Raw genomic sequence first — 12,365 nt, 5'->3', positions numbered from 1 at the left:
ACGTTTCTGATGAGTGAAGTTGTATCAGTGCTGTCCCAGACACTCCTCTTACTCACTGGTGGGAATGAGAGTTCCTTCCTGATGGCTTTGTAGAAACAGATCTATAGAATTTATTAGGTACCTTTGACTCTTGTTAATTCATCATATTTGCATCACATATATATTTTATATCTTAAATAAGCACTGTGTTAGAAATGATCCTTCCCCTTTTGATCCACTGCATTTTATCCAAGTTTATGCCATGTAAAACATATTTTTGAGAGACCAGCTCCCTGTCAGTGGTCTGTATTCTGCTCTAAGCTTTTACTTCTGGGGGAAAAAACAACCAACCAACATTACTTATAGATAACCTGGCAGGTTTTTAGCTGGAGTAGTGCTGAACTTAGTTTGCACGTTAGTTATACTGCACAAATAAAGAAATGTACTGTTCTGCATCCAAATTCTGGTTTGTATTAAGATCAAGTTGTTTTTATCAGATGTGTAGCCAGCCAACAGTCAGCCAGTTACTGAGCAACATCCGATCCCAGTGCATTTCTCACGCTGCTTTGGTGCTCCAGGGATCCTTAACACAACCAAGGTAAATAAAGCTGGGGTTCATCAGGGAGGTTGGACTGTTCCAGGATCCTTTCTTTCTTCTGAGGACTAGATAAGAACACTTAAGTCAGTTTTTAGAGCAGGATATTTACGTGCCAGAGGAATCCTTTGTTGCTTCACTGATGGTGGAAAGGAGAATATTTCCTGTTTGTGTTTGGGTAAAATCCTCCAGGTTGATGAGAACAGTTTGAAGGGGTTTAAACCAGTTACCTAAGCTGGTTTTTGCCTTGCCTTATGCTTAAACTGTTTTACTGACAGATTGCTGGGGCACTCCTCCTGTGGAAGGCAGTACCCAGTAGAGCTGCACCTGACCAACAATCTTAAAATGTGTAGGAAAACCTGCTGAAGGGACACAGCACTTGTTTGCTTCAGAGTTACCACAGCAGGTTGGGGAATGTAAAGCTGTCTATGGGCTTTCTGCACTAAATGTCCACTCTGAGATTCCAAGTGCAGTTGTTTAACCAGCAGCTGGGCTACTTGGAACACTAAAAAGACGTGACTTGTACTAAAATCTGCATGATTTTATATTTGTGTCCCCAGAGAAGACTTCTCTGATCTTCAAAGGTGCACCAGTTATTCCCTGTGCTTCGAGATTAGTTTTGTCTTCACATGACCCAATGTTGGCATTAGGATAAGTTTTATATATGTAATAAGGGAAAAAAAGATACTTTTTAAAAATCCTAGGGAGCAGTTAAAAGTAATGACTGCATTAATTCAGGAAAGACTAATTTTTTTCTTTAAACTGGAAAAAATGTTGTTCCTTCACTAGTTGAGCCTAATAAAGTGTTTTTTTCATCAGAGAGGGGTAGAAGGGGCAACTAGTTAGTCCACAGAAGCTGCTGTTTTCTTCCAGCCTCATTAACTGCAGTGTGGGGTTGGCAGCAGCACCTATTTTAGAGGAACTTTCCCCAGGCAGATAAGATTAGGAAGGAATAAGTGTATCTACACATTGATAATGTGCTCTCAGACACATCCTTATGTGCAATTGCTCTGACATTTCTGCAAATACTACTGCAAGTAATCGTAGTTTTGGATTTATTTTTTTTTTTAATGCAAATAAAGGTCATTGCAGCAGCAGTCTTTGCTGGTACCATATATGCTGTGTAGGAATCTCCCATTTGGCTTCATCCAAGAACTGGTGAGGACAACTTATCAGGATGAAGAGGTGTTCAAACAGGTAAGGCACAGGTCAAAGATAAATAGCTATAGCACGTGATTCTATTAGTTGCTGTATCCAAGATTTCCAGAGGTTTATCCTGCGGCTCAGGGGCTGTCAGCCTCCCAAACAGTTGGAATCTGGTTTTGTTCCTTTTGTGAAAAAGGCTGACTTCCATTATTTGCTAGTTCTAATTATGAAAAGTGCATTTGTTAATAAGCAGCACACACTGATGCTGAAGTGGAATATGCAGGTATATATTGCAAGATTGATCCTGGGTTTCATCCTTTAGTACAAAATCCCTAAAAAAATGTACATGTAAGCAATCTGCTGGAGTCCTACTCAGGAAGATTTATTGTGTTTTCCATTTTGCAATCTTTAGCCCTCTTTGCATCTTTAATATTTTGCATCTAAGGTGTTAACAGCACTTTACAAGTCCCAGTCCAGTAATTCATATTTTGCAGAGGAAATGACTGAAAATGGTTTATTTGGTGTGTCAGAGCAGTTCACTGAGGTGATGATAAGACACAAAACTATCAAACCTCTAGCCCATGTACTGTAGAGCAGATCAGTAAGATTGTCTCTAATTAGCACTGTAATATTGTGGGACTTGGCTGTAAAGGGGCCTTTGGAATGGCATTTGATCCTTCCAGTTTTGAAAAGAATGACATGAGATAACTTTTATATGTAGTGCAAGTACCTGTTAATAATTTATATTTCTGTCTGAACTCCTTTTAGTAGACCTTCATGCAGTTGCAAGTACATTTAAGACTGTCAGAAAGTGGTTATAAAAGTGTTAAAGGTCACCTGCCCTGGAGAGGAGAACCCTCCCTCTGGCTGAAGCACATGGCCACCTCTATAGTCCTTTTCCCTAATATGATTTAATATTTTCTTTGTCTCTTCATAGAAGCAACACAATACACTTTAAATTCAGAATTCAGTGGGATCTCTTGTTACTGTTGGAGAATTCCTGTTGGTTTATGTTGTGAGGGTGTAGTTGTCAGAGCTGTGTGATTGGGAATCACTAAATGGCTATAATTACTTCTGATTAATAAGTTCCTGTCAAGTCACTTCCTCTTTCCTAACAACCCTTGACTGCTGCTTATTATCCTTCCCAACTTACACATCCTGCAAAATCAGAGCTGTGTTATTACCCCAAGTGTCCAGGCAGGGCAGTGTTACCCACTTGGGCAGTCAGGGTGTTGGGCACCTGGGCAGAACTCGGGCTCTGCTTCGTGTCTAACACACATGCCTGCAGAGAACTTGAGGGCACAACACCTGAGCACATCCACTACAGCAAACAAGTTGCTCTTTACCTTTGAATAATCTCTTAAGCCTTCAGGCTTAACTGATTATTTAAGGGTTGAAGGAAATTTAAAGAAGATATCTTGGTTTTGCTTTTGTGTAACTTGCAGTATTTGGAGAACGAACAGGCACTTCAGCAATAGAGTAATTTGATTGGTTCCTGTATCTTGAATAAAGTTAATCTACTTGTGTTTTTACAGATCTTTATTCCCATCTTACAAGGCCTGGCTGTAGCTTCCAAAGAGTGCTCCCTTGATAGTGACAATTTTAAATATCCCCTTATGGTAAGGACTGTCCATTGCTAGAAGTTTCTTTATGATCACTGATGACATGCAGATTCTATACAAGATAATGGACTTCAACATTCTGGGGGCTTTTTTTGGTTGGTGGATTGCTGTTAAACTCTGTAGGAAGCTTAATGTGGTATGAGATGTGTAAAAGAACATTAAAAATCTAGTAGAGTGTGAGGCCAATAATGGCTTAAGCTTAATGAACACTTTGTATAGGGGTCTACTCAAATGTTTGTGTATATTGCTTGATATAAGATTAATCAAATGTATGAATTTCATCATGCATGGCTATAATACTGTGGATGGTTATAAAATCCTGGTAAGCTCCTCTCAATTTAGGTCTGGGGAATAACAGCCACTGTCCATACCAGTGTATGTTGGACTCACTTTTGTCTGTGGGAAACTCAGATCTGTTGCATGAAACCCAAAATATTTGAACTGGGGACTACTTACTGAGGAAAACATCATAGTATTCCCTGGCTGAAAAGCTGAGGGGGTTATTTTTAGTTTTTTTTAAGTGCATTCTCAGTCCTAGATCTGCTCCCCTCCTGCTGCTTTTATTGCCAAACCAAACCACTCTTTGCAAAGTGTGTTTGGCCACCACGGAGCAGTCTGGATTCCTGGGAAATTGAGCACTGTCAACTAACACCTTCACATTTTAGGATCTTGTGTGTGTGTGGTGCCAAAAAAGGCTGTTACACCTCAGCTTTAACTTGCCCCCTTCAGCAAATCAGCTGGACTGGGGGGCTGCAAATCAAAATTGATAAGGTAACTCTGGTTCTTTGGCAAAAAACCAGTAATTTTTTTGTGGCTCTGTGTTTTTCTGCTCTGCTGTTATTCCCCCAGTTTAAAATGTGAACTGCTGCAAGCTTGGCTGTTGGCTACAAGGGAGGACTACTCAAAAATGAGTCTGTGTTTTCATTATCTCTGGCTGGCCCAGTTTGCAACAGGAGGATGGAATAGCAGTTGGTAGCTGTAGTATAATTGAAGAATGAGAACACATAATACAGGAGAAGTGGGAAGGCCAACAGCATTTTTGTGTTTCCAGAATTCTCTGTTACAACTGCTTTCTTCTTTCTGTGCTGCAGTTGAAAGTGAGTTAGAGATCTTGGATAGGGTTCTTTGTTCCTGGGTTCTGTGTTCATTTGACATTTTTCCACTCTGATTCAGAAGACAAAGGCCTTGGTGTATGGAGAGAACAATTGCTCTATTTATTATTGTTGCTGAGTTTAATGTGGTGGCTCAGGAGTCCGGCACAGGCATTGTCATGTTCTGAGCAAACAACAATTTGCACAGCTAATTTTTGAAATAAGCGCAATAATTTGTTGTTCTGGGAGACACGTTGGCCTTTTTGAGACAACTTGGAGCAGATGTAAAAGCTAAAATGGGAGCAGGGTGTGCTCTCCCTCCCTTCACCACAAGAGTGAGGTTTTCCCACTGATCAGGAGAGAAAGGCTGGGCTCTTGCAGCAGTTTGCCACGTTAAGCTTGTTTTTTGCAGACAGGTTGCTTAGGAATTACTCACAAAAGTGATTTTTTACTGGGATTTCTTTGTAGGCACTATGTGAACTTTGTGAAATCAAGTTTGGGAAAACACACCCTATGTGCAGTTTGGTAAGTGGATCCAGTTAAAAGAACCACATCACTGAATGTAGTGGTGGTGGTGTTGTACAATCCACACTGATAATGTTCTCCAGAACTCCAAGCAAGGGCTACTGGAGCATCTCATGCGAAACAATGGCTTAAATTAAGCTGGTAAAGGGAATCCTTTCCCCTGAGACGTCAGGAAAACTGGGACAAACAGGAGTTGCTGGGTAGCTGGAAGGCTGAGGAGATGTTTCCATGTAGCCCTCAGCGTGACTGAGCGGGGAAGGGCCGGGGGCGTGTGGCAGACACGGGAAGGTGACAAAGCAGGAGGGCTGACACGGCAGCGTTGAAGAACTTGCTGTTTCTCCTATTTTTAGGTTGTCTCTTTGCCCTTGTGGTTGCCTAAATCTTTAAGCACAGGTGCAGGAAGAGAACTGCAAAGACTTTCCTACCTTGGAGCCTTCTTCAGTCTCTCTGTCTTTGCTGAAGATGATGTAAGTGTCACTGGAGGATGTTCGTAGTAGCATGGTGGGGTTTTTTTGTTGTTAAGGGTTTTTTTTACATCCCCAATACATTTGATACATTTGCCAATATTTCCTTTCAGAACAAAGTAGTTGAAAAGTACTTCTCAGGGCCTGCCATTACTCTTGAAAACACCCGGGTCGTCAGCCAGTCTCTGCAACATTACCTGGAATTAGCAAGGGTAAGTGTGCTCATTTCTTTAAAGAAATGCATAATATGTGGGGGTTTTGGTCTTGGCATAGATGAGGAATATAATCTAAAAAAATGAGCTTCTGTGTTAAGCTGCACATGTTTTGGGACGTGGCTGAATTGGGGAAAAAAATACAGTGCTACAAATATTTCTCTAGGGCTGTAAGCCAATTCAGAAAATATCAGATCAGTTAGTCATGGGCTACAGTTCATGTGAAAGGATGAGTAAATAAACACTGTGTTAGTTTTGTGTCACTACACTAATCTTGTATTTGCATTTTTTTGTGTAACTAATGTCAGAACTAACACATGCACAGAAAGTTGACAGTAACAGCGACCATAACAGAAGTTTTAGTGAGTTTTGTGGAATTTGAAGAACGTGAAAATAGAGGCAAACAGAAGGCAGGACTGTGATGTTGGGAAGTGTGTGCAACCTGACAAGGATGTTTGTTTGAAATTCCAGCAAGAGCTGTTCAAGATCCTGCACAGTATCCTACTGAACGGGGAGACCCGGGAGGCAGCTCTGGGTTACATGGCAGCTGTTGTCAATGCCAACATGAAAAAGGCCCAAATGCAGGTAAATAAAAGGAAATGCTCTTCCTGTGATTCATTGGCCTCATCCATCCACAAATAGCTCTGGATGGCTCATGCCTTGGTGGTCTAGAATGGAGGACAAAAGAATTTGAGTGCCTGCTACCACAGGCAAGAAGCCCTGTCCTCAGTCTTTGTCCCTTGCAATGCATCTTTCATTTCTTAAATCAATCTGTTTTATCAGTTTATCTCCTCTCTTAGGGCTGAGATGTCACTTCATCAGCAGAGGTTCTCTATTAGGTGTTCAAAACTTTGTAATCCCCCTGCCCCATCTCTGAGGGCTTCATCCCAATTGACTGTGTTTGACAAGCAGCTTTCCCAGCTGGGGAGGTGCTGGGCTTGGAATGGGGTGTCTGCAGAAGGAGCAGGGCAGGGCTGAACTGACCTGGCTCCAGTGAAACACCAGGGATGGGATTTTGCCATTGTTTAATTAATGCATTGCACTCATTTCCTGTGATAAAATCTGCGTGTGAGTCTTGAACAGCTGAAGCTGTTCATTGTTGTCTTCATGTCTCCTTTTCAAAAGTGAACATTTGGAACCATTACTAGAAGTATTTCTGTGAAATTCCAGTGAAGGAGTAACAGAAACTACACTTAAGATAAAATTGATGAACTGATGCTCAGCAACTATTTGAAGCTCTTCTGTTGCTCTCTGTACCTGTGGGCCAACCATTCTCCAAAGAGCCCCTTTTAATTTCTTAGATAATTTTCTGCTTCTTTTGATACGTTTGTTTGATGTTCTGGAGGGTGATTATTGAACCATAGAGAAGGAAGATCTGTAAGTCAGTAGCTGATTGCCCATTGCCACAGAAGTCTCCTGGCAGAGCCACCTTCTTCATTCCTCCCTTCTCTTGAACTGGCACAGCTCAGTGATGTTGGGGGCTGTTGGAACTGAACCCTTGTGCTTCTCAGCTTGTCCTCAGCCCTTTGCTTTCTCACCCCACAGACAGACGATCGTTTGGTGTCCACAGATGGCTTCATGCTCAACTTCCTCTGGGTACTGCAGCAACTGAGTACGAAGATAAAGCTGGAAACGGTTGATCCCATGTACATATTCCACCCCAGGTGTCGGATCGAGCTCCCCACGGATGAGACAAGAGTGAAAGCAACAATGGAGGATGTTGCAGCCTGGCTTGCTGAACTTTGTTAGTACTCTTATTAAGCATTTACTGTGCCTTCTGGTTCTGCCGTGGAGGTACATGGAAGTATTTGATCCCAGCAAATAACTCCCCTATTCCTAAATCCCTTTTCTTGGTGCTGTCTGCTCTCCCTTGTTCTGAAGAAAGCTGAGTTCAAGGTCTCACCCCTAGATGAGGCAGTTCATTTTTTTAATTTATTCACCTCTGCTGCTTTTTTGTGTGTTTGTTTTTCTAGACAGGGATCCGTCTCCATTTTCTGAGCCGAAATTCCCAACGGAATGTTTCTTCCTCACCCTGCACGCCCACCACCTGTCCATCCTGCCCAGCTGCCGTCGGTACATCCGGAGGCTGCGAGCCATCAGGGAGCTCAACAGGTTGGGTGTTTGATTTTCTGCTGCCTCAGAGGGTCCTGGCAGCCCCCAATGTCCTCTGCCCACCAAGTCCAGGAAACTAAATGGAATTAGAAGGACAGTTTGGGTGGAACTGTTGCTGAGTACAGATCACCTCAGTATCTGTTAACGCTGCTGCTTTTGGTCCTTGGGGATTTTTGGGTGTGTTGAGGGACTGTGGCTTGAATCAGGAATTCAGATAATAGTGAGGTGGAGGCTGTTGGTTACACCAGGCAGCTCAGGCTGGTGAGAAGACCATTCTCTTTAAAAGATAACTCTCTTCAGATCATTTTGATACTTAACACTGTTAATTACAAGTAATCTGTGGTGTAGCTGGCAGGTCATCCGTGCCTCAGGCTCTCTGACAGCTGGAGCAGTGCATGTAAAGTTCCACGTGTGATGTGATTTCAGAAACAAGACTTTGTTAGTCCTGCCTGAGCTGTTTTGAATGTCCTAGACATTATTTACCTTTTTCCTCTCAGCTCCTGAGGTGGGAGAACTCATCATACTTTAGGGGAGAGAAGCCTTCAGCAACAACCTCTTAATATTGTTTGTGCACATGTAATTCAGCATAAGGTTTACTGTTTTAAAAGTCATAACTCACATATACATTATGATGTGGGCATGAGGATACTCCTGTTTTCCATTTCTCTTGACATCCATTCAAACAGGTTTTTGTAGTTGCTGAACGTCGAAGAATCCTCTGTTAAAATTAGAACAGATTTTTGTATCATCAGTATTTTCCATTGTTTAGAATTGCACTCATTGCATTTTGGTAAATGTTCCTTGGCAGTCATGCCATGAGTTCATTACTGGATTTTTGGACTGCATTTGAAGTGATTTCATTTTTAAGGCACATGCAGGCCAAGAACCTGGGAAGCTGCAGAGAGAGCGGAGCGGGAAGAGTCAGCTTATCTTAAAGGAAAGAGTATTTTCCTATAAACAGCCTGTGGATTACTTGTAAAACAGCCATATGTTGGCTTGAAAAAGGAATTGCTGCTTTCTCCTTATTTAGAATTGCTGCCCAGGAGTTGCTGATGCAGCTCTGCCTGTCCAAGGGTGCAGAGTGAGGAGCTCTTGGCTCTCCTGGCAGCAGCAGCAGGAGCTCAGGGGTCAGTGTTTTCCATCAACTGCTCAATTGCAACACTGGGCAGCGTCTTTAGGTGTTGTTAATAAAGAAATTACACTGGATGTTGGTCTGCTTCAGCCAGAGATTGGTGGGGAAGAGGATTTGTGTTTAGAGCAGGGATGAAAAGGGGCTGTATTCATGCAGTTCAGTGTATGAGCTTTGTTCTGATCAGCTGCCCCTCCTAAAGAGGACTCAGATACAGGCATATGGAGGATTTTTTTAGTGTAAGTGGTGTGTGTAATGTACATTTGAGTTCTCTCTTCTGTTGGGCAGAGTGAGATGATGGGTAAGAAAAGGGAGGAATGTCAACCTCCTTGATTTCCTGGTCCTTACACTGCCAGGGAGACTGTAGATTTTTCACATACTGTGCTCCTCTGCAAGCCTGAATTTTCTGAGGAGTGGAGCATAAGAAGGGTAGAACAGAACTCCAAAAAGTCATTTGTAACACTGGAAAGTGGGAAGTTACACAGGATGCAGACTTTTACCTTTCTCATTTCTAACAAGACCTGCTGTTGGCCACCTTTTCCTTCTTTAGCTGATTTTGTTTTCCATTTTTCCTTTCTGATACCAGAACATGAATGAAATCTCCAAATATCTCATTATTAGCTGGACCAATCCTTCCTTGTGGTATGGCAAATTTTAGGTTTAATTTTCATGACACCATTTTAACCTTCCTTTAGCATGACCACAGACTTCAGTGGGGGGAAAAAACCCCAAAACCAAACCAAAAAAAGGCAATTTTTCCCCCTTTTTTTTTAATAGTAAAATTAGTTTGTGAGGCAGGATAGAGCCCTTGTGTGTTCCATCCCTTTGGTGTCCCTGAAAGGCGTGGATGTTGGAGCCTGTGTGTGTGGTGAGTGCAGGCTGTGCAGATGTTTAATCTGCATTTACAAAAGCAGTTTCTTTTTCTTGTCATGCTGATGGGTAACTTCCATGGAAATGATGGGCTCTTTTAAATACAGATAGGAAGGTTAAATGCCTGGTAATGGCAGCACATTTCCCCTCTGTGTGATAACCTGCCTCTGCCTTTCAGGACTGTGGAAGATTTGAAAAACAACGAAAGTCAGTGGAAGGATTCCCCTCTGGCCACCAGGCATCGAGAGATGCTGAAACGGTGCAAGACACAGCTCAAGGTCTGTAAGTGATTCTGTTCCTGGCTAAATGCCTTTGTAGCCTGTCAGTGTGTTGACTTTAATGTTTAAATGCAACTTCTCGCTGATGAGGCTTGACAGTGGTTGGGTTTGAACCCATGACCCACCTGAGAGCTGCAGGAGGTGACACAATATAACATCAGTGGTGACTTTAAGGTTCAAAGTAACACCAAGATTCACTTAGTGTTCTTCAGAAAGAAGAAAATTGGATGTTTTTTATTGGAGAGAGAGCAAAGGGACTGTGCTTTGTTCAGAGGCAGCTGTGTGTGCACAGTCCATGCCCAAGCAGGAACTCTCGAGTCCCCAATCTCAGGGTTCCTGCACAGATGAGTAAGCTGGGGTGCCCTTTTCTGGAGGTTTGTATTGCTCAGGTCTTCCTAGCACCAATTGGCACAAATTTCCTGAGCTGTAGCACCGAAATGACTTTAATTGCACATTTTCCCGCTTTGATACCTTTGTTACTTCTTTCATTGTTGCCATAAAGCTTGGAAAAGGCACCTCTGCCCCTGCAGCTCTGAGTCACCTGTGACTGACTCGCTGTGCTGGGGCCTGTGTCCCCTGCTCTGAGTGTGCTGGGAGAACAAAACCCCTGGGGAATTGTCGTGATGCACACATTTATTGATTAGCTGGGAGAGGTTCGACCTTCCTTGATGTTGTCTTGCCCTGGATGAGTTTTTGTGTGCCTGTTCTGCAGAAACTGGTGAGGTGCAAGGCCTGTGCAGACGCCGGTTTGCTGGATGAAAACTTTCTCAGGAGATGCCTGAATTTCTATGGCATGGTGATCCAGCTGATGCTTCGCATTCTAGACCCTGCCTACCCCAAGTGAGTGTTGGGATTACCTGTATAAATTGTATCAAAGATATTCCAGCCCATGTTTGATTGCTCACTGAATGTAGCAGTTGTAGAACGATTTTTATTTACAGCATCTCCACTGTTATTTGGTTGTTATTTTATTTATGTCAGTGACATACATTCTTATTAGAGTATCTTATTAGAGTTTAAGCTCAGCTGGGTTTGGGGGAGCACCCTCAGGTATTTTGGGACCCTTGAAGCACTGACATGGAATTTTAAGAAGTCAGTTTTGGAACTACTATAAAGCGTTCCCATAGGACAATTCCATAGGACACCACGGGGCACTTTCTGCTTAACCCTGCTGATTTACTGTCCTGTTTGTTCTCTCTTTTATTCTACAGCATAAAACTGCCTTTAGCTCCTGAGGTTCCCAAGGTATTTGCAGCGTTGCCAGAGTTTTACGTGGAAGATGTCGCCGAATTTTTATTTTTTATTGTACAGTAAGTAAAGTTATATCTGAAGGAAACTTGTACTGTCACTTGCCCCTGTAGCAGGTGGCACAAGCATAAATTCAGGGTGCAAAAGTGGGTTTATAGTTATTCTGTAGTTAATGGTCTGGTTTTGAACAGAAGCCATAAGAGTATGGAATGGCAGCATTGCTGCAGCTCTAATGCCTAGATGAGCTCCAGAGTCCCTTCTAACCTAAATTTTTCATGGAAGACAGTTGGGTTCCCTCCCCAGGAATTTTCTTTATGGTTTGCAGTGAGACCTTTTGATCTTGTGATATGTTAAATCATCACTAGAATAGTATTTTTAAAAAGCCAGAGCTTAAGGAGTAGAACATGAGAGTTGGGGTTTTGCATTTAGTTTTCCTTCTCTCCCTGTTCCCAGATATGCTCCTCAGGTGCTGTATGAGCCCTGTACTCAGGACATAGTGATGTTCCTTGTTGTGATGCTGTGCAACCAGAACTACATCCGAAATCCTTATTTAGTGGCCAAGCTGGTGGAGGTGATGTTCATGACAAATCCAGCTGTGCAGCCCCGGACACAGAAGTTCTTTGAAATGATTGAGAATCACCCTCTCTCCACCAAATTGTTGGTGCCCTCCTTGATGAAGTTTTACACAGGTAAGTGCTTTGTCTGTAGCTCACTGAGTGCACAGTGGTGAGTACTCGAAGGCCAAAGGTTGTGTTTGATGTGGTAACCATGAGAAAAAAACAGCACAAAAAACCCCAACAAAACCAAAAATTGGTAGATCTTGGGTCTTGCGAAGACGAGGCTTTATTGCTCAGGAACTGGGGGCAACAGCATTTAGATGGGACCTTGAGAATTCCAATCCTTCCACAAGCTGCTGTGCACTGGCAGCTGCAGCACTGTAGATCGATGTGACAGTTGGTTTTGTGGTGTTTGGATTCCCAAATTAAAGCTTTTGGTTTGCTTTTTGCTTTGCTTGTAAGGCAGCACTGGGATTGTAGAACTCCCTGTTGTAGTTTTGCTGGTCCTGTAGATTCAGATGCTTCAGAAGAGTTTTT

General features: G+C 42.6%; 1 protein-coding gene across 3 annotated transcripts in view; it reads left to right on the top strand.

The window, feature by feature from the left end:
• Window positions 1-12,365, top strand: part of UBE4B (ubiquitination factor E4B) — a 38,869-nt gene that overhangs the window by 19,287 nt on the left and 7,217 nt on the right. For all 3 annotated transcript variants that reach the window (XR_005567088.1, XM_027730922.2, XM_027730924.2), the window contains 13 exons: window positions 477-577; window positions 1,657-1,771; window positions 3,256-3,339; window positions 4,902-4,958; window positions 5,309-5,425; window positions 5,536-5,634; window positions 6,106-6,219; window positions 7,180-7,378; window positions 7,608-7,746; window positions 9,924-10,023; window positions 10,736-10,863; window positions 11,235-11,333; window positions 11,725-11,960. Coding sequence is in view for 2 of the 3 variants with exons in the window: in XM_027730922.2 (XP_027586723.1) it covers window positions 477-577; window positions 1,657-1,771; window positions 3,256-3,339; window positions 4,902-4,958; window positions 5,309-5,425; window positions 5,536-5,634; window positions 6,106-6,219; window positions 7,180-7,378; window positions 7,608-7,746; window positions 9,924-10,023; window positions 10,736-10,863; window positions 11,235-11,333; window positions 11,725-11,960 (1,588 nt within the window). In the remaining variant the exon portion in view is untranslated. The remainder of the gene's footprint in view (window positions 1-476; window positions 578-1,656; window positions 1,772-3,255; window positions 3,340-4,901; window positions 4,959-5,308; window positions 5,426-5,535; window positions 5,635-6,105; window positions 6,220-7,179; window positions 7,379-7,607; window positions 7,747-9,923; window positions 10,024-10,735; window positions 10,864-11,234; window positions 11,334-11,724; window positions 11,961-12,365) is intronic.

Source organism: Pipra filicauda, unplaced genomic scaffold (genome assembly GCF_003945595.2).
Source record: "Pipra filicauda isolate LSUMZ 115617 unplaced genomic scaffold, ASM394559v2 scaffold87_size3191425_pilon, whole genome shotgun sequence".
In the NCBI taxonomy this organism is placed as follows: domain Eukaryota; kingdom Metazoa; phylum Chordata; class Aves; order Passeriformes; family Pipridae; genus Pipra; species Pipra filicauda.
This window is presented reverse-complemented; position numbering and strand designations above follow the sequence as displayed.